Here is a 22,940-nt window from a genome sequence, read left to right on the forward strand (position 1 = left end):
CGAGGCTGTTAGTGAAACGCATATGGAAAATAAGCATCATTTCTGGTTGCTGCAGTGAACCTGCAGCTTAAAATCCTTACTTTTAATGTAGCTTCACTACAGCAGCTGTTTTCAGCCTGGTCTGTGAGGCATCACTACTTGTTTCAATATCTGCTTTGTAAAGCAAGTTCACAGAAACTACAGATCATGTTCTATTCTGACGTTTTGTCACTGGCGCAGGACTATGAAAGTCTACAGCGCTGCAACATCTCTCGATCAGTTTTTTCTTTCCTCTGTCGAGCGACACTTGACGCCTGGACTAGAAATTGGTCTTACAGCTGACAAAGTAACAAAGTAAAGTAAAAAAGCAGCAAATGTAATAAAATTGATAAAGTAAACAAAGTAATCATGCAAAGTAGTAGACTCACTCATACGCGTTTAGCAGGCGAGGATTCTCGGAAAGAAGAAAATGACATGAACCTAAACCAGCAGGAAACTTACCTGTCCACACAGTTATCTGATCAGACTGCGGCTGGTGGAGTATGAAGTTCATTTGTCAAATGGAGACTGAACACGAACAAAACATGTTCCTTACAAGAATAACGAGGAATTACAGACATCTTGTCATCACTCCAATGAGATTAGAAAGTTCTGAAATGCACAGACCATTGGATACTGCTACAAAACACGGAATGAGTTTTCTTCAAAGCCAACATGCAAACACAGTATTAGAATAAAGCCCAATGTCATTTCACCCCTTGCTCCTTAGCCCTCCGTTTCAAGCGTTGACGCCTAATAGTAGAGTGTCCCAATTTTTGTTGAGATAGAGGGATAAGGCAAAGTGTTAGGGAGGTTTTTCAGAGGCACACTCCAAAAAAGAAACGTTTTAATGTACTGTACTTTTCTTCATAACAGGCATAAATCGCTTATAGTATGCTGATGTCTTGGTAGCTAGCTAGAGAATTTCCCCTGAAGCGGCAGAATGTAACTGCTGCCTCATTAAGGTGGAACGGGAGAATTTGAACAAAGATGCTGAGATTTTAGTTGGGAGTGACCAGGCTGGACAAGATTAGAAATGAGCAGATCAGAGGGACGGTGAAGGTGGAGCAGTTTGGAGATAAAGCCAGAGAGGCCAGGTTGAGATGGTTTGGACATGTGTTGAGGAGGAATAGTGGATATATTGGGAAAAGAATGTTGGAGATGGAGCTGCTGGGTAGAAGGAGAAGAGGTAGACCTCAGAGAAGGTTTATGGATGTAGTGAAGGTGGACATGGAGATGGTTGGTTTGAAAGTAGAGGAGGCAGATGATCCGCTGTGGCAGCTAGTCCAAGGCAGGTGGCGGTAGCTGGGGTATGGGCAGCTGGTCTGAAGCGGGTAGCAGGAGAGCTCGGCGGTCAATTATTAATAATAATTAATAATTATAATGAATACTTATTGCATCACCCCTGTCTGAAGGAATATGATTCCCCAAATTTAACTAAAGATCAGTGAGGTTGCTGAACTTTACCACTTCTCAGTTGTCACTGCAGAGTAGTTCAGTAGGTGTTCTGTCGGATGAGCAATGGTAGATGAATTAAACTGACGCTGAACGCAGCCTTAAGGAACTCGGGGACCAAAAACTAGAACCAGTCTAACATACGAACAATCACTTTGTAACATGTGAGATGAGCTGTGCGTTCCTGTCTAAGTGATGAGCAGGAGGTTATGATTCAACTTTTCACATATGCTAATGAAGCTGATTATTCTAACCTTCTCTGTGCTGTGATTGGCAGCCGTAATAGAGCCATCTCCACTCGGCCCAGTGCACTCTGAGAGATTAACAACACGGTGCTCGGCTCAGAGCAGAGGACTGCGGCTAATCTCTTTCTTACACACACACACACACACACACACACACACACACACACACACACACACACACACACACACACACACACACACACACACACACACACGTGCAGATATTCGCGCTTGCACATGAAAACAGTTTTGTAAAGAACAGGATTTACTTGCCGTGGTTAGGGGTGTTAGACCACATGCACTGTATCAGTGTTCTCACAGACCTTTTATCTGACTGAAGCTCATACACTGTGTGTAATATTTCTGTCTGCAGCATCAACACAATGGACTTGTCTTCAGTTACAGGATCAAACAACCTTCTAATACGGGACAAAGGAAGAAAATTATCACTTTCTCTCCACCCCCCCACCCATCCACCCACCCTCACGGACACACACACAGTGTCTGGATCACCGATACAGTGCTGGCACGAGGGCGTGCGGGTGCTATCTGGTTGCTGACACCTTTTAATAGAAGCTTTTTGCTTTAGGTTTCTGCAGTGTGGCACTGATGGAGTTTCCCGTAAAGTGCAGATTGGATTTCAGGCATTTCTCAGAGAGCTGGCCCACGTGTCCGGCGACGGTACCGCAACCCAGGACGCTTAAGGATGCTGCACACAAGATGCATCAGACAGATGACAGGCAGTGCCTAAAAATGATAAACAAGCGTTTTTAATTTAATGATGCCGTGTGACCCCTACTGCCACCCAGGTGCCACAGATGACCAATTCATCAACTTACTATTACTGTTATGGTCAACCCAGAACAAGCAGCGAATATGTCATGTGATCAATGACATCACACAAAATGATTTGCCTTTATTTATTTACCTAGATAAAAACAGAATATGTGATATAGCGCTACACTGAGGTGAGAGATAACAATCCATACACATCACTGGCATATCAAATCATTGACGCACATCCTCTCTCTGCTCTTTCGTTCTGGACAAACTTTATGCAAATGAACTGAGCAGTGACCAATCAGATTTCCGATATGTGGCACGGCAACCGGCTGAATCATGCGGAGAGGTTTAACACTGAATCGCACACAGAGCGAGAAATAGAAATAATGACTGATAAAACTTTATTACAATAGATTATTATAAAGTTTAAAAAGCAATTTTAGGTTTTGGAGCTCAGAGCTGGCCTGTAACTCTGCCCAGACGGTCTCTCTTTACCGACGCACCCCAGAAGAGGCTGGTTTTGGGCTGGTATTAATGAAAATACATGTTCTCTTAAACGAGGCACAACTACTGCAGTGTTTGAAAGTGTAAATATACAAACGCCACACTAAAACAAGCACACATGGCTCTATAATACTCTCAAATTATTCTGTTCAGAACATTTTACTGTTATTATTTTTAGAAGTTGCAGTCCTGAAATCACTTCCCATGTCCCTGAGTGCTTTACAATAAAATAGTAAGAGTGGAAAAAAGCTAAAGAAATAAAAAAAAATAGCAAAAATAAACTGAACAATGGAAGGTCGAACGAGAAGATAAATACGGATTCCATAAGAATTTTAAATAAAAGCTAAATATTTTGCTTTATAGACGTTTCTTAAGAGCTCTCTTGGCAAGGCTGGCAAAAGCCAAAAAGTTTCAGTTTACAATTTACACAGGGTATTTGTAGAAGGCCAGATTCTGCATATCTAAGATGGGACTGGGGCTGTTATACAATTAATCACATTATTTTGCATAGTATAATTACATTTGTTTTATTTGCTCAAATTTGACCCTAAAGAAATATTTTTTTTCCATTTAACAGCAGTGCACTGTGAGGGAGCATGGTTCATATGAAACTGAATATCTCCATAGGGCAATTTTCATCACTGACATACAATAAGAGCAACAAGGGCTACATGTTCCAACCTACATCATACACCATATTACCAAATGTATGTGGACACTCCTCCACATTACTGACTTCACATGTTTCAGGCATATCCAGTGCTAACGGGTGCATAAAATCAAAGACACAGCCATGCAATCTCTGTAGATCAACTATAGCAGCACAGTGGGTTGTTCTGGAGAACCCAGGTACTTTAAATGTAGATGTCACTTTGCCACAAGTCAGTTTGTGAAATTTCAGCCCTGCTACATTTGCCAATGGTCAGCTACTACTATTGTGAAATGGAAAGCTCAGCCATGAAGCAGCAGACCGAGTGCTGAAGCAGGTAGGGCATAAAAATTGCTTATTCTCTATTGCATCACTCACTACAGAGCTTCAAACGGCCCCTGGAAGCATCATCAGCACAAGAACTGGGCATCAGGAGCTTCATGAAATGATTTCCCACCGCAGAACAGCTGCACACAAGCCTAAGATCCAGCGGCTGGAGTGATGTAAAGCATGCTGCCAGTGGACTCACTGCTTTTCCCATCCAGTGGAAACTCCCACTTTGCTGCTGCTTTTGTTAGTTCGCTTCTCATTAATTTACCCATACGTCTCCACTGAGCACTGTCCAGTGTAGTCTGCTGAAGATGCCAAAAGCATCGCTTGAAGTTATTTAACAGCTGTACCTGAACAAGGTGCTGCAGTCGCAGTATCATACAACACTTCAGCAGCTAAGTTAATATTAAAGTATAAAAATAGTGGAAGATAAAAAATAATAAATAACTGATGGATCAAAGTCTCATAAATTAGTGCGGTGAACACATCATCTGGTCTCATGGTGCAGTACAACCAACTACAGCAGTGCAGTGGAAAAATATGACGTGGAAGTATTTTACATCAGAAAAGCATGATAAGGAGTGGTGTACAAGCAAGCACAGTAAATGTGAATTCATTTGGATAAATCTCAAATATCTTAGAAATCTAATGCTTTCTGCATACACTTGCATACATATTGCAAAAACTGTTGCACGCACACACACACACACACACACACACACACACACACACACACACACACACACTACCTCCTTAACATCTAATGTTCTGAATTAGGCTGAATGAATCCAGCTAACAGAGTGACGTGTGATCACCCGGTTTAGCAGAGCTGTGAGGGAGTTATCGTAGCTTAGCGATGTTTGGGGGTGTAAGCGCCCATTCTGTAAGGTTCCCTCCACCCCCTGTGAGGCTAATCCCTCACTAATCCAAACCCTTCCAAAAAAGCAGAACACGAAAAAGAGGAAGATTTACACCTGCAGATTAATACAGCTCCCTTTGCACACCTGCCTGTCCAACCAGCACTAACCTCCTCTGCGGAAGAAAGCAGGATATTCAACACTTCTCTCGCACCAGTGTGTCTATAAGCCTCTCTATAACTCAAACATGCAGTTTTAACCAGGACATTAAGCTCCTCGACTACCCAAAACGGGACAATAACCTCCTCTACTGCCACAATTGGCACATTAACGTCCTCTATTGCCCATTCTAGATACTAACCTCCTCTATTACCCAAACTAGGTTTTTAATCTTCTTTATTACTCAAACTGTGGTACTAATCTCCTCTACTATCCAAACTGGGGTATTAATCTCCTCTACTATCCAAACTGGGGTATTAATCTCCTCTACTATCCAAACTGGGGTATTAATCTCCTCTACTATCCAAACTGGGGTATTAATCTCCTCTACTATCCAAACTGGGGTATTAATCTCCTCTACTATCCAAACTGGGGTATTAATCTCCTCTACTATCCAAACTGGGGTATTAATCTCCTCTACTATCCAAACTGGTGTATTAATCTTCTCTATTACCTAAACTGTGATATGGACCTTCTTTATGTATTAACCTCCTCTACTACCCAGCATAGGATATTAACCTCCTCTATTAACCAAAATGGGGTGTGTACATTCTCTTTTACCCAAAATGGGGTATTTAACAACTCCATTCCACAAATGAGGGTAACTAACTCCTCTATTACCCAAACTGGGGTGACTTCTAGTACAGAAGTCGAGATTGCTAATGGTTGCTAACTCTGTCAGTACAGGGAAGAAGCTTAATTAGAGCTAAATTATGGGGGGATTTGAGTTGAATAAGAGTTCAATTAGAGCAGAATTTGGGATAAATTAGGGTCAAAATAGGGTTAATTTTGGGTTGAATTAGAGCTGAATTAGGGCAGAGCTAAAGCTAAATTAAAGCAGAACTATATCTGAATTAAGGTGGAACTAGAGCTGAAATACAGCTTTAATATGAATAAGGAAACACATCATATCTCCCCCATCGACTGTAAATTCCATTAGTTAAAGATGAGGGGACATGAATGAGAACTGCAGAGAGTCAGACTGTGTGTGTGTGTGTGTGTGTGTGTAAATGTGATACCAGCATGTCAGAATGATCGTGACAGTAACTGTGGGGGGACACTAGAGTGTTACAGCAGGTACTTATCTTTCGGGCACAGCAAGTGAGAGAGAGAGAGAGAGAGAGAGAGAGAGAGAGAGAGAGAGAGAGAGAGAGAGAGACACGGAAAGAAGTGTGTGGGTGTCCATCAGTTGTGGCAGCCTGGTGTGTGTGTGTAAGTTACAGAGGAATGTGTGATTGACTGATGAAAGTGTCGCTTTGCTGTACAGCATGCTCCACTCATGCCAAACATGGCCGAGACACACACACACACACACACACAGACAAACACACACACACACAGACAGACACACACACACACACACTCTTTACTCTTGTGCAGCTGCATCACGTCAGATATCTATCAACCTCATCACCCTTAAGTGTGAGACACAAAAAAAATTGAAAACACACACACACACACACACACACACACACACACACACACACACACACACACACACAATTTGTGTAGCTTCTTAATTCTATTTTAATTTTTATATTTAACAGACGCCTTCCTTATTTATTTATTTCTACAGTATATCTTATATTTTGTATTTTGTATGATGCACATCTTTGCCTTACTGCTCTTTATCTGCTCACTGTGTATTCTGCTGTAAACATCAAACTTTTCAAGAGCAACATCAAATGTTTGAACAGTGATAATGTTTCGAATGTTTTGAACACTAGTGTACAGACTCAGACCGCAATATTGTGAACTAGACAATGAGCCAAGTATTAGTGCTGTTAAAACATTGTCGGCATATTTTAACCATACAACAATAATAACTGAAAATGGGGATACTTTTGGTCACTGGTATCACAAAAGGAGATTTCCATATTGTCCCACTACAAACATACACACACACACACGCGCACACACACACGCGCACACACACACACACACACACACACACACACACAAACACACAAACTCTCCTTTCCTTGCTCTCCATTGCCCAATCAGATGACAATGCTGGAGCTGGATCCAGCCAATTAGAGCAGAGCGTTGCATCAAGGGCCAGCAGGGCTCGGACCTACTGCCCTCCCACAGCCACATTAATACTACAACACACACACCTCCCTCTTCGGCCATTACTGCTGCATCCTGCTGTTTCTGGAGGACACAAACAGAGAGGCAGGGGGAGAGACATTGTGTGTGTGTGTGTGTGTGTGTGTGTGTGGGGTGGTCAGGGCATCCTTTTTGACCTCCTGTATGAGGAAGTCTCTTAATCAGCTCCCAGGTGAGCTCAGTGTACCTGCACTGTCTGCTACCTGTCCAAACAACCCGCACACCTGCTGGGCGCACAGCGTGAGTGTGTGTGCGCATGTGCGTGATTAGAGGATGTCTCTGTAACCCAGAGTGTGGCTGTGTATGCATATGTATGTTCATCAAATCCACACAGACTGCTATTTAGAAGTTACATCACAAGGTTATTTTATATAATTTACTGATTATCACTCATATTAACTTTATTAGAACTTAATGTCAGACGTTACTTGTTTTTAATTTTACTGGAAGTTGATTTGGATACAATTTGATTATATCTTTATACTTGGTGTTATTTTTTTCTATAAATTTAGTCTGAGGAAAAATATTTTGGCTATTTATTTTTATGAAAAGTCAATTAGAACTTCTTCCTTAGAACTTCTTTATTAATGTCCTACAGTTTTTGTCATTAAGAAGTCATCTGGAGATTTGGTCATCATTCTGGACACACCTAACATTTCTGACTAACATGCTTACTACTAATTATTTGAAACATGTGAAGACGTAAAGCACTAGAATCGTACGAGAATCATTTTATAGATACATTTGAGAAAAAAAAAACAAATTTAAATATTACTCTAAACAATGATGCAAGCATTTGGAAAGCAATCACAAACCTTTGAACAGTACAACAGTGCATGACTCTATATTTGCTGCTGTTTTAGTTTTAGTTTTAGTTCTAGTTTCCAGGCACGGTTGTGTCCTGCTACACATCTTACTGTCATTTCATAATAATTGTGTGTGCAGTAACTCAGAGGGACAATAATTTTAATAACTTTAACTGCTTTATACTAGATGTTTCATATTTACTATATTCATAAGTACTTAAATCTTGCATATTGCAAATTTCTCGTCATCTTTGTTTTAAATGATTAAAGTGTTTATTATTTTACATAAATGGTTGCAACTGTAACAACTGCCAATTTCCCTCTGGGATCAATAAAGGATTCGGATTCTGATTTCTCATCTTACGTGATGTTTGTAATGCCTTCCTGTTTGTCACCTGCTGCACTGGTTTGTTTACCATATTGCTTGTTGTTTATGCACACACAGAGCTGTACCAAATCCAAATAGCACCAGCTCTGCTGTCTGGCAATAAAGAGCGCTGGATTTTGCATCTTGAAAAATGAGCACATTATTAAACATTAATTGAAATAGGCTATGAATGCAATTTCTGCAGATCTGGCCCAAAAAAAAAGGAAAAAAAACTGGCGATGGAGAGCAGATGAGGGCGATGGACGTGCTGTTCTGCGGTGCTGACCTCTGGCCGTGTTCACCACACACACTTATTAAACATGATGAGGCCAGAGGATACACAAACCGGCCCTGAGCTGACCAGGGCAGAGGGGAAGAGGAGAGGGAGAGCGAAGCGAAGAGAGACAGAAAGAGAGAGGAGGAAAGTGAGAGGAGAGAAGAGAAAAAGGAGCGAGAAGAGGAAAGAGAGAGAAGATGGCTTAGCTGCCAATTACTTCAAATACTTCATTATTACTACATGCATGGCGTGACGCATTAAAACCTTTGTATTGCTGGACTGCTACTGTGAAATGACCACTTCACAGCGTCTTGAATTCACAGTGTTTGCATTGTAAGCCAGTCTTATAAGGAACGTGGTCACTTCTTTCTCACAGCTTTGAACTTGACATTAATATTATTTCTATGTGTATATAAAATTTTCTCAAATCTCCAGTTTAACCAGGCTTTGATGAAATCAACTTAACTGCAGTAGAAACTCATTTTCCCCTCTGCAGACCTTTAGACTGCTGTGGTAACTTCTGAACAGGCGCCTCATTGCTGCAGGTTCGAGAATATCCGCTGATCACACATCTGCAACAGCGATACTTATAGAGGAGAGTGAGGCAGCAAAGGATCAGGATGTCCCTGGTTGTTACTGTACTGTACCTGTGAGAGTTGTTTGCTGGTCTGCAGTCTGTGAGTGAGCACTTCCAGCTCCATCTGAGCTCGAGCGTGTTTCTCGCGGTGCTCCTGCGCTGTGCGTGTCGCCGCCCTGCTGGCCGACTGCAACACTGCCACCTGCTGCTGCAGACACAGCAGCCTCTGTCGGAGTGCGGAGCTCTTCATCTTCCTCAGGTTCTTCCTCACTGCAGGCAGGAGGAGCAAGAGGTTAGAAACAACAAGGGAGAGACTTTACAACATGCATCAGTGCATTCCAATGCCAACACTGTGGTCAGCGTATATAAGTGTAAAAGTAGCGCATGAACAGTGGGTGATATGAACAACGGGTGTGTTGATTTTTAGAGAGTGCATTTGGGCCAAAGTAACAGTCGACTGACAATGTTCACCGATGCGTTGTTGTAGCCAAGTGTCAGGGCTGAATGACTGGTTTCATTAGAGCATCACAGCTTTTAGCATGGAGGTGGTTTCTGCATTGCTCCAAAGCCATTTTGTTGTTGTCATCTCACGGGTGCTGTGTTAAATACTGCCTCCTTATTTCTGGTGCCACGATCTGTTTTTGCACACGTGAAGGAAATCCGAGTAACAGTATGTACGTGTTGAGAAATCTGGTTACTGAAATCCATCTCTCTTCATAGGATTTCGTTATCAGATTTCTAAACCTTACACCAATATAAGAAGCATGCTGATTAAATGACCATTTGAATAATCAGGTAACTGCAGAAATCTGGATATAATCGGATTATTAAGCGCTTTATTTTAATCGGATTATTAAGTACATGTAAACACAGTCACTGTGATCAGAACTTGGTAATGTGATCAGTCTGTATTAATATGAACAATGTGATCAATGCATATCAGTGTGAACCAATATGAATAAGGCATAGCAGTGCTATTGGTATCAAATGTGTGTGAACAAGTGTATCACTATGATCAGTCAGATCAGTGTGCATCAATGTAATTAATGTGAACAATGCATATCAACGTCACCTACATGTACCAATGCGATATTAATGTGTGCCAATATGATCAATGTGTTATCAGTACATCATCATGACATGCATCAGTGTATGAATGCAAGTCAATGTGTTCAATGTGCTGGAATGCAGCAGGAGGCAGCTACCTGGCCCTAGGTTGCTTTGAGGCTGATCTGCGGTGAAGTCTCTGAGCCGGTCTACGAGAGCGCTCAGCCTGTACCTGCAACCCTGCGGGGAGACAGGGGGAGGGAGCCAAAAACACGACAGCGTTAATCCGGGGGAACAGTTTAACGTAAAGCAACGTGGCGGTTCCTGTGACACGGGGAAGCGTTTGTAGTCACATCAAAGCCGCCGCAGCTTTTTGCCCCTGGTTTGTATCGAGCGCTGGTTAAAAGGTTTTGATCACGCTCTCTCTCGTCTCCTCCGGTTTGATCACGGATTCATCCGGAAGCTCTTTAGCGTGACACGAGCAACGAGAGGCGCTCCAGCTGTCACAGCGAGGGGAGCCGGCAGAGCTGACAAACACACGGCCCAGAGAGAGGAGGATCTGAGAGAGGAGCTGACAGATAGAGAGAGAGCAAGAAAGAGAGCGGGAGGGAGGGAGAGAGAGAGAGAGAGAGAGAGAGAGAGAGGGGGAGAGTGGATAGAAAGAAGCAGTTGCCCAGCCTTCAGGCACTCTCTGAAGGGAGAAAGAGAGGAGTCTACTGAGCCCAGAGAGACAGATGAGAGGAATGCAAGAGTGTTCAGGAGAAACCTGGCAGAAACACTCCACCTCACACAGACACACTACAGTATATCAGTGTGACTCAGTAAAACTCCTTGGACAAAGCTAAGGACAATGCAGCATCTTGGACTGGACAGTATAGAAAAAAATACTCCACTGCATTAATGCATAGCTTCAATATGACTTGCAGTATATAAAAAATGTAGCATTAACTCAGCAAATGTGGAATACTGTCTGGTAGCCGCCCCCGAATTAAAGTCATGACCATGGCCACAATGATATTCAGACCAAGAAAAATGTGCAAGTTTGGGCTGTGACTTCAACATATGGTGGTAACATAAAGGAAGACTGAACGAGGGATGAGAGAGAACTTTGACAACTTGGGCCGAACCCAGAAGGCCAGACCCCACCTTTTAACTGCGATCGGACAGACGTAGGTCTGAGGGACAGAACGGAGATGCCGTGATGGTATGGATTGCAAAACCTTTATCACAGTAAAAGGAAGGCAGAGACGGGAATTTACAGGGTGTTGGACAGGCAGGAGAAATCGTTCAGGCATGGTCCTCCATCCAAGTTTCTGTCATTTCACAACTCCACTGATTGCTGAATGACAAGCATCCCTGAAGTAATTATTTCTCACAGTTACATGTGATTGAGCCCTGCAAGTCTGCCCTGCCCCATTTGGCCCACTTTACCTGATGCCCCACTTTTGTTCCATCAATAAGGTGACATGGTTAAAGACTGGCCTACATTATTTTGATAAAAATGATTTATATTTCTTGGAAAACATGAACCCATTGATTCATCAACACACGCACAGAAACTCATGGAATGTATTTATTTATTTATTTATTTTACTGGTTTGAGGGCTCCTTTGCACGTTGCAGCCTTCTGAGATATCAATATTGTAAAGGCCAGCTACAAACAGCCCTATCAATATCTTGCTGTTCCAGAACTTGCTCTTTTCAGCATGAAACTCCCTACTTGATCCCAAATCCGTACTTAAAGAGGCATTCCACCAACCTCTTAAAAAAGTTCACTTAATTTAATCGTTGATGAAAACAACGGGAACCTAACCATCGACCACCACCTCTGTTAAAAATGCTGACTTGGTAAGTTTCTCTAGAACAGATCATTTGATAACAAATCATTCTGACTTTGTTCACTACTGCAAATTAATAATAATAATAATAATAATAATACATTTTTATTTAAAAGCGCCTTTCAAGAGACCCAAGGACACTGCACAATAGATAATACAAGAAGAAAAAAGGTAGATAAAAAGTAAAATCATATACATACACACATAGACACATACATAACCATAAACACAAACACATGATATCAACCATATGCCAGTTTAAAAAGATGAGTTTTGAGTCGGGATTTAAAAACATCAACAGGTGAACAAGCGCTCAGTTCATCAGAATTACTGAATCATGCAGAAATGTGGAATGGGCGGAATTCCCTTTGGACAGAAATAAACCAAAAACTGTGCATTACAAGCCAGGTTTCAAAAATATTCCATCCAACATGCTTATTCATATGTAGTTTAACACAACAATATTTCCCAAAATGACCAGGGCAATCAAAATAAACTAACTGGCATTACCTAACTGTACATACCATTTACACTGCATTCTTGTTATTATCTGTTATCTCCTGAAAGTCAGTGCTTCCAAACCTTTGGCCTGTAGAGTACTGAAATATGGTGAAAACCATGTGTCTCTGACCTTTACTGAGGGTTTTCGGCGAGTCCGTGAAGGAGGCTGGCTCTCCAGACTGTCGGAGAACTCCTCAGTTTCACTGTAAATGGGCAGGCAGCATTTACACAACAATAACATGCACATTAATACATATCCAACATATAAGCACCAGCACGGATTTTGTTGTTGTCAGAACAAAACTTCCGCAATTCCCCAAAAAAGTAACTTCACAGAAGATGGAAAAATCATCATTATCTCTAAATAGAATTGAATGTAACAAGGTTTTAAGTCAATTCAGAACATTTCTATCGGTATATTCGTCATTAAATTGTAACTGTGCAAATGGCAGGTGGCATTTTCAAATTAAGTTTTAAAAAATAAAAATTGACAAAAAAGGAAACAATGTTTTGCTCGGACAGCCAGCATGTTTGTGACATCAATGCAATATCAGTTATCACACATACACTCAATGGCCACTTTATTAGGTGCTTTGGTGTTTGTTACCACAAATAGCTGATCAGCCAATCACATGGCCACAAATCAATGCATTTAGGCCTGTAGAGGTGGTCAAGATAACCTGCTGAAGTGCAGACCGAGCATCAGAACGGGGAAGAAAGGGGGTTTAAGGGGCTTTGAACGTGGCGTGGTTGTTGGTGCCAGACGGGCTGGTCTGAGTATTTCAGAAACTGCTGATCTGCTGGGATTTTCACACACAACCATCTCTAGGGTTTACAGAGAACGGTCCGAAAAAGAGGAAATATCCAGTGAGCGGTCAGTTGTGTGGACGAAAATGCCTTGTTGATGTGAGAGGTCAGAGGAGAATGGGCAGACTGGTTCCAGATGATAGAAAGACAACAGGAACTCAAATAACCAACCAGAATCTCTGAGGAACGTTTCTGAAGGCAAAAGGGGTCCAACCTTTTACTAGCAAGGTGTACCTAACAAAGCGGCCAGGTGAGTGTATAACATCAACTGAATACACGCAATATCAATTTTTATGCATGCAGTATAATTTATCATGCATGCCAGATCAATTTGCACATAATATCAGTCAGTGTGCATGAAACATAAAGAAACAGTACTGTTTGTATTCTAAGTAGATATGTATATGTACTCTTTATGCTATTTAGCATGCAACTCCAGTGTTGAGTATCCCGAGAGCCACAGTTAGGCTCACTTCACTGCCTCATAATGGCACACTGTGTCTTTGAGGAGCCTTATGAGTGCAGTGTGGCGGAGGACAAGAGTTAGAGTGGGTTATAGAGGGGGGGAGGGGGTGGGCTGTAGGACAGCAATGTACAGTTCAGATCTTCAAAAAAAAAAACAAAAAAAAACTATCACATCATTCCCGGCCCTTCAATCTCTGAAACTCGGCGCAGTGGCTTTGCATAAAACATACACAAAATAATTACTGTAGATGCTTCTTAATTTGGAGGATGTTAAACAGCTTGTAAACATCTGCCAGTGAGCCAGGGAGGGTCATTCAAAATGTATTCGGCTAAATGAAGGCGGGGTGGGGTGGTGGTGGGGGTGTGCGGTGAGGGGGAAGAAACGGTTGCTTGTGGTGAAGGCAACATGTCATAAGCTAACTGAACGGGCCGGCCGGGGGTTTGCCTGGGATTCCTCCCATGTCAGTGGGGTGAATATGCAAAGGAGCCGCAAATTAAATCAAGCTGCCAAACTGTCAGTTTTTGGGGCTCGTGACGGCTGGATGATGGCGTTTGCTCTGGACGGGACGAAACGGAACGACGGCGGATTCTGGTGCTTCCTGGCACCGGCTCAACTCCGCTGTGCAGAGGTGGCTAATTCTGCATGCAAATTTCAGTCAATAAGCTGCAAGCAAGACGTCCCAGGATATTTCAAAAGGGATCTGACAGGTTTTTTTTCCCTCCCCCTTCTTCTCACTCTGCCTTCTTCTTCCTCCTCTTCTGAATACCAACGAGACGCGAGCTGGGATTCAATCACCCCGCTTCCTTATGGCTTTTTGCATATGCGTGCTGTCCCTCTGGCCGGAAAAAATAATGAGAGAGCGAGGGATGGAGACAGGAGAGAAAGAGACAGATAAAAAGATGGGGCTGGGGGAAAATCGAGACTGTGTGTGTGTGTGTACCTGTCTGGACTCATGTCCTCCCACTCGTCCTTGACAGGGCTGTGTGTCCTCTGCTGCTCCGAGCGTGTGTGTGTCCTGCGCTGCTGCTCCGGGTGCGTGTGTGTTTGGGTCGGGCCTCTGGGCCTGCATGCTGGGAGTCTGGGCCTGCTGGAATGTTCAAAATTCAAAATTCAAGAATCAAATTATCTCTATAGTGATTTATATGTGGAACAGGCGCACTGGAAGCGTTACACGGTTCCTCTCAGTCATATAAAGATCACATAACTGGTACAAATATAAACAGATACTATACACTGGTACATAGACTGTATGGAGCACTCTACCAAATGAGTTCAAACTGTGGTACCACAGCCAAAAAACTATTTAAAACAACAAGTATTAAATTCAGACCGTAGATATTTATGATGATTAAACGATTTAAACCCAAAGCATTACTGAGGCAGCAATAAGCTAAATATATAAACGATATATTCATAGGGTACTTTATACTGGGAAGTGATTGTGCCAGACACTAACCTCTAAAAACTCTAAATACAATACTTCTTGTTTATTTTTAGAAAAATCTTTTTTTTTTTTTTTCTCAAATCAAAAACGCTGCCCCAAATTTTCACATTCCTCCCAAAACACAAAGAGCTTTATTTTAGTCACACCTCTGCATCCCTGTCCCTCACGGCCACATGGTGAGCAGTTAGATCCCATTGTTATGAAGTAAATCCCCAAGCCTGAAAATCAGTCTCTGTCCTTAAGAATTGAGTTTTTGGCTTTAGTGAAATGTTTTAATGAAAAACGTATGTGTGTACAACTGTCCGAAAGCTGGGTTTGCTAGTCATGTACTGGCTCCAGAGGCGCTATTATAACATTAGTATTGCAGTATCGGCAGTGACAAAATGTTCCAACATATATTATTAATATGAACATAATGTTATAAGGTTTATACCATTAAGGTATAAGGTTTTCAAATCAAAGGGATTTTATTCAAAGTCAGCGAAAAGTCTGAAATATGTTTTTAACTCTGACTTTGGTAGAAGGCTACAAACAATATGCAGCTGTGTGGTATTAACTAGGGTTGGACAAATATATTGTACGCATAAAAGAGTAAGTGACATTATGCACAGGGTAGGTTAATGTGTAAATTTTGTATTAGAAAGATATTTCCGGAAATGTAATGCTACTTGGAATAGTAACAATCATACTGAGCATCGTAAAAGTCAAGTTTTATATTTATATAACTTATTTTAAGAACTTCTACAAATCATTTCAGTTTTGAGAATCGACAGCTAACACACTTAGATAAATATGTGCTACTGCCCGAAAGTCCTAGGCAGCCAAGAAAACGATTTAAAACCATCTTGGCAGTAAGTGTGTTTTTTGCTAGGAGAAACAGTATATTAAGTACAAATAAACATATAAAACTGTTTTTAAGTAATTAATATCTTGTTAAAGTAAGACAGTTGGAATTTGCATATCACTGTATACATGCATAACATGCATATAAATTGCACACTTAGACTATAAGTGCACATCAGCAACGTCCCGCGAAGGGAAGCAGCATACGTAGCTTTATTCCAGCGGCGGGCAGAAGCTCTGTGGAAATCTCTCTCCGCCTTCAGGACCCCCAGCTCCTGTCTGAGCCGCAGCACAACATGCCTGGCCTGTACCTCTGCTCTCCGAACCTCTGTTGCCTCTCTCCTGGAGTTCTGCAGCCGGGCCTCCAAGGCCTGGACTTCACCTAGCAGTATGGCCGCATCAGTTAGGTTCAAAATCAACAAACATCAATTAATACTTAAAGGGCCCATATTCTAATTTGCATGCATGAGATGAACTACGGTAGACAAAATAGTGGCGCTAAGCTGCTGTAGGACTATAAGGGCTAAACCTCTTGTGACCGGAAGGTCGCCGGTTCGATCCCCAGTGCCGACATGACTGAGGTGACTGAGGTGTCCTTGAGCAAGACACCTAACCCCCAACTGCTCCCCGGGCACTGACGATTGGGCTGCCCACCACTCTGGGCAAGTGTGCTCACTGCCCCCTAGTGTGTGTGTGCTCACTAGAGTGTATGTGGTGTTTCACTTCACGGATGGGTTAAATGCGGAGGTAAAATTTCCCCGTTGTGGGACTAATAAGGGTCACTTAATTTTAAATGTGTTCATGTTTATGACACACAACCATGAAAGCAAGAATATTCAAAGCAGTGATATAGCAGCTGACAATATAACACAGTGAGTAAAGCTTAACTGACTAGAGTCCTTACAGCGCATGCCAAGGGTGAAAGATCGAAGACTCTTCGGTTTTTTCACAGTATTGAACTTTACCACTTTGCCACAGTCTACTTCTCGCTGGCTAGTCTACAGGACTTAACAGGAGAAATAGGGGAGCATGCTAATATAGATGCTAATATAGTTTTTACATGCAAAAACAATATTATTTTTAATATAATAGTCGTGGGCTGGGGGTTAGGGAACTGGCCCTGTGACCGGAAGGTCGCCGGTTCGATCCCCAACACCGACAGTCCATGACTGAGGTGTCCTTGAGCAAGACCCCTAACCCCCAACTGTTCCCCGGGCGCCGTGGACAGGGCTGCCCACCGCTCCGGGCAAGTGTGCTCACTGTCCCCCTAGTGTGCGTGTCTATTCACTAGTGTGTATGTGGTGTTTCACTTCATGGATGGGTTAAATGCGGAGGTGGAATTTCCCCGTTTGTGGGATTAAAAAAGTATCACTTAACATGTCTGTGATTTTTTTGCAGAAAAGGAGTAAAACGGTGTTACACGACCAATGGTAGTATTTAGTTGTGTAAAACGCTGCCATGGCGACAGGATCTGATGGCGTTATATTAGTACTGGTCCAAGGCTGCAGTGATAACTGCATTTTACAGCAGAACGCTGATGATATACAAACGATATTTAGTTCACTGACTAGTGGAACTTGATTATAGCTATAGTTATTAGTTGCAGCCTTACCTCGAAGTCTCTCCATCTCTGCTTCCTCTCGAGACACGGCTCGCTTCAGAGCGGCCTGGAGGTCAGCGCGCTCCTGGGACAGGATTTCAGAGGCCTCCCGCAGGGCCTGGTTATCCTCTCTCAGTTGTCCTGTCTCTCTTTCCAAACACACCATCTTCCTCTCCAACATTTCAATCTGTACACACACACACACACACACACACACACACACACACACACACACACACCTGTACTGTAACACTCACCTCTTTATGGATTATTCTAATGAAACTGGCTCCAACTTAACTGACTTTTCTCTGACTTAAACCTTTTGCTTCAAGTGATGCTATATGGGGGGGATCGATTCTTAGATACATGGACGATTCTCACAAATGTCAAAAATCGATTTTCTAAATTTTTATTTATAACTTAATGTTGACGGAATGTAAAATGCGGAACATGGAAGCGTGGAAGTGCAGCGTCCGAACACTGTATGATGTGCACATAACAAAAACAACTGGATGAGGAAGAAATTCGACCGGCTCCCTCTGCATTAAAAGCTAGGTTAGGCGTCATAACCCAAATGTTAAGAAGAGCCATCTTCTTAAAAATCAAACCACCTTGGGAGCCACAACATTTAATGTCCAGTATGTCTCCGTGTGTTAATGTCCTAGTATAGCCTAAAAATATAACCGAAAACACAGATTTCCTTTGCTCTGCTTTAAACTTCAGCTACAGCCGCTTTCCTCCCTTCTCCGGCAGGAAAAGTTTCCTCTAAAGTAGATCAGTTTCTTATAAAACGTTCGACTGTTTTACAAGACTGAAGTCAGCTTCTTATTTGCCAACATCTTGTTTGATTTTCCCGTTCCACCTTAAATTCTGTCTGAGGCACCAGAATGTAAATGCGGCACCATTTAAGGTGGAACGGGAAAATTTGAAAGTGAGCCTCATCTTGGTCATTTTTTTGTGTTTCACGTACCAAGAAACCAACAGCGGTGCTTAAAACATACGTTGTTAAAACAGAGTTAGAGTGACAAGCAGAGCTTTATTTCACTGCAAAGGAGAATTACTTTATTTTTACCACACAATATGCAAGTTGTGTCACACTAAACTAAAATATTTTGGAAACCTCAAACATGAGGAACCATATGACATATTTCCACCTGTTTATTTCCAGGGACCATCGTCCTCTGGTGTCCTTGAGCAAGACACCTAACCCCCAACTGCTCCCTGGGCGCCGTGGATAGGGCTGCCCACCACTCCGGGCAAGTGTGCTCACTGCCCCCTAGTGTGTATGTGGTGTTTCACTTCACGGATGGGTTAAATGCGGAGGTGGAATTTATAACTTAATAAAATACAAAAAAAACTCACTTTATTGTAGAAAATTGTGGGACAGGGATGCAGTTTACTTCCTACTCCAAAATTCAGGGGTGTGGCTAAAATGAAGCCACCACCCAATAAAAAGCAATCTATAAATGTTGATTTTGTGCATATTTAGTTCATTACTATCTCAAAAAATGCCTTGGGTCTGTATGTTTACTGCTCTTTTAAACTGTCTGCAATTTTAACTAATTCAGTAGAATTCTGTTATTTTTGTCTTCTAAACTTTGTGTTAGTACATGCAAAGTACACAGTACATGCAAAGCAAAAACTTTCAAGTGTTTTGGCAATTTACATTAACAGACGTTAGGAATGTTTTTTTTCCTTTATTGTTTTGGGGGTTTTCTTATGACAGCGGCCATTCACATCTGCATCATTTCACCTTCGAGTGCCTTCTTTCAGGCATGAAAGAAACGCTTGACATGTTTATTACCAAACATATCCTCTATTCTATCATTGCCATTATGAGGCGCACTGATGAGAAAATAAGTCAATTTCACCTGGATGGATGGATCAGACGGGGTGGAATTTGAACAGCTTTGCTAAAGTCAAGTGTCTGGAAGACATTTAAGTGGCAGTAACAGCAGTACTCTCCACTGTCTGTCTGTCTAAAATGACTGGCTCTCGTCAGTACAGTTGCTGCGAGTACATGCTTCCCTAGGCTGAAATGCCAGTCTTGCATCTGAAATATTCTCCCAAAAAACCTTTGTTATAACTGTCTCCGAACTAAAGAAATACATACAGAATTTTGGCCAGGATAAAGCCACTTATAACGCCAGGATAATGACAAAAATCTCAAATGCCCAAAAGATTCTTTGGTAGGGAGTTAAAATAGGTGTTGTTGGAGCACCTAATGTACCACTGTTAATCGGCAGCTGACTTAGATTTATACATGGACTAAAAATACCCGATGACAAAGTTGTATCAGAGTCAGAGGTTTTAGACCAAAAACTGTGAATGCTCTGCACACAAGGCTAAAAATTCAGCAACAGGAGAACAGAACCACAAAAAAAAACACCAATAAGAGAATTGAATGGCTAACAGTCAAACGTCCACCAATAAAAAAGTTGAACAGCAAAAAAAAACCAACAAAAAAAAAAACACACAGCTAAAAATCCACCTATAGGACAACAACATAGCTAAAAATTCACCAACAGGATACAAAATAAATCAGCAGGACAACAGTATATCTAAAAATCCACAAATAGGAGAAGCGCACGCCTAAAAATCCAAAGACAGGGGATTGGATTGCCTACAAATCCGACAACAGCATGCCTAAAAAGCCACCAACAGGTGAAATGCATGGTTAAGTGTCCACCGACAGAATAAGTAGAGATAAGAGAGCTGGTGGAAAAAGTGTAACACCCAACCACATTTTCCCTTATTGCTGATGAGAGCTTTGCTGAACGCCTGTTTAGTGTTGTGACTTTTGCCATACAGCACAGCAGAAGTGCAATAAACCTATAAGACTATTATGGCAGCTTAAAGTGGCCCGCAGTTCCATCCTTGGTTGTGGGTCCTACTGAACAAACACAAAAGAGGGCTATTTAGGCTGCTTGTCAGATCTGGGAGAGGGTGTAAAATAGAGAAGAGCGAGAAGAGAGCATGCCTGCTGGGTGTTTACCCCCAGGCAAATCTCCTCTTTTTACTTAGCCTTTACTGGGTCCTCGAACTGCAGCACGCCAGCTTTCAAACAACATTAGACCCTTTACGCCTGGCTGACAACGGCCTGCCAGGAATCTGGGTGACACGCATGCAGACGCACACACACACACACACACACACACACGCACTTATGCACATTACAGCGTGTTAACAGGCGCAGTCCGTCCCCAGTAGGTTATTTGGTTTAACATGGTGCTTGTCATTCAGTAATAAAGGCGATGACAGCCCCCATTACTTTGCCATATGGCAGGCGCTGGCACTCCGCTCAATGGCATCATATGCTCCGAATTACTCCACAACCCATTTCATTCCTCCACTCAAAAGCGCCCCCCGCGGCCCACAAAAGGCCCTCCAGCTACCAAAGCATCTCTGTGCTGCTGCAAGGCGTGTGTTAAATAAAGGCTAGTGGCTCATAGCCGTGTGCATGCGCGCCGTGTGGGGGTCTGGATGAAGAGATGGCTTCAGGATGTGGATAAGTGTGAAATGCAGTTTAGCTGCTGGAAAAAAAAAGGCAGGCAGACACACAAAGGGCCCATTTTTCTCACCTCGTTTGCAGCTGGATTGTTGTTCCAAACATACTGATGAAGTTATTAATGGCTATATCCATTTTATTAGGCACACCTACATTGTCGCTACACTCATTGTCCAATTTTATCAGGTACACTAACAATATAGATGCACTCTGTAATCCAGCAATCAGATTACAGTCCATCTGTTTGTCTGCTTTATTTATAAGCCCCACTTTAACTTGTAACTCGATGGTCAGGACCCCCACAAAGCAGGTATTATTTGGGTGGTGGATTGATGTCAGCGCCGCCGTGACACTGACAGTGAAAGTGGTGACATGTTAGTGTGTGTTGCACTCAGTAGATAGACTCACACTGTGACATTACGCAGATCAAAAACGCTCAAAATACTTAGAAGGTCTACTGTTATTGTTCTGTTACTGTTCTTAGTGGGTTCAATTAAATAAGCCAGAAATCCAGGGGTGCTACAGCACCCTTAGCACCCATATTTCTGGGTTGCTGTCCACTCTAATAGATACACCCTTATTAGTTTAGGCAGAAGCAGCATATACGTGACATATACAGTGATCAAACTATATGCCTTTTCCCCCCATCTGAGACTGAAATAAACACTTAGGACACATCAAAGCACTAATGCACACCCCGCTCACTCTTCTTCTCGACCAACTTCATTAAAATGAGCGGAGAAGCGGCCAATCAGATTGTTGATATGTAGTGTGGTACCCCAGTGTTGCCCAATTTTCATGCGGTAGTTCAACGCAGACACAGAGTCAGAAGTATTATGGTTGAAAAGACTGAAGAATGTGAGACATTGTGTTAAAACCTCCAGCAGCACCGCTGTGTCTAATCCTTTCATACCAGCACAACAAACACCAACATGTCACCACCACGTCATCGTCATGTAGTGCTGAGAATGACCCCCCACCCAAATAACACCTGCTCTGTGGAGGTCCTGACCATCGATGAATGGAAAAAGTATTACAAAGTACACAGAAAGTGGACCTGATGAAAGGGGCAATGAGTGTCGATACAAGGCCTTCAAAAGGGCTTAATACATTAGGGTACCTAATAAAGTGGACAGTGAGTGGATATAGCAAAAAGTCTGTATGTACCAGCGACTTTTCTAGAGCAAAGGGTGTGAGAATAGAGAGTTTGCCCCGGAAAGGCTTTTATCTAGATGTTGGAACATTGCTGTGAGGATTTGATTGTATTTATCCACCCACAAGAACACTAGTGAGGTCATTCCGAATGATCAGATCTGGATTAATCCTAGGGGTGCAAGAAAAAAGCAATTCTCAGATGCATTGCAGTGCGGACATGAATAACTCTGAAGCGATTCGCAAATGTCAAAAATCGATTTTCTAAATTTTTTTTTTAAGTGCGGAAGTGCAAAAGTAGAACAGCACCCGGACACTCGGTGAGGTGCACAAAAACAGCACTGGAAATCCGGAAATCCGACCGGCTCTGCATTAAAAGCCAGGTTACATCAGGAGTCAGGACTCAAATGTTAAGAGCCATTTTGCCCTTTCAACAAAAATCAAACCACCTTGGCGGCCACAATATTTATGTCAAGTATGTCTCAGTGTGGGATGACGTTCTAGTTTAAGTTAAATATGAACGAAAACGCGGATTTAC

At 42.3% G+C, this 22,940-nt stretch overlaps 1 protein-coding gene across 4 annotated transcripts in view; it reads right to left on the bottom strand.

The window, feature by feature from the left end:
- The window catches only part of cntln (centlein, centrosomal protein), a 162,919-nt gene that overhangs the window by 44,506 nt on the left and 95,473 nt on the right, over nt 1-22,940 (bottom strand). For 3 of the 4 annotated variants that reach the window (XM_037538265.1, XM_037538264.1, XM_017721935.2), the window contains 6 exons: nt 17,755-17,929; nt 16,350-16,524; nt 14,796-14,942; nt 12,713-12,785; nt 10,402-10,483; nt 9,267-9,466 (listed from right to left, as the gene is read on the bottom strand). In XM_037538265.1, the coding sequence (XP_037394162.1) occupies nt 9,267-9,466; nt 10,402-10,483; nt 12,713-12,785; nt 14,796-14,942; nt 16,350-16,524; nt 17,755-17,929 (852 nt within the window). The remainder of the gene's footprint in view (nt 1-9,266; nt 9,467-10,401; nt 10,484-12,712; nt 12,786-14,795; nt 14,943-16,349; nt 16,525-17,754; nt 17,930-22,940) is intronic. The other variant, XM_037538263.1, reaches the window with a different exon arrangement.

The sequence above is a fragment of the Pygocentrus nattereri genome, chromosome 5, assembly GCF_015220715.1.
Source record: "Pygocentrus nattereri isolate fPygNat1 chromosome 5, fPygNat1.pri, whole genome shotgun sequence".
NCBI classification, from domain to species: Eukaryota; Metazoa; Chordata; class Actinopteri; order Characiformes; family Serrasalmidae; genus Pygocentrus; species Pygocentrus nattereri.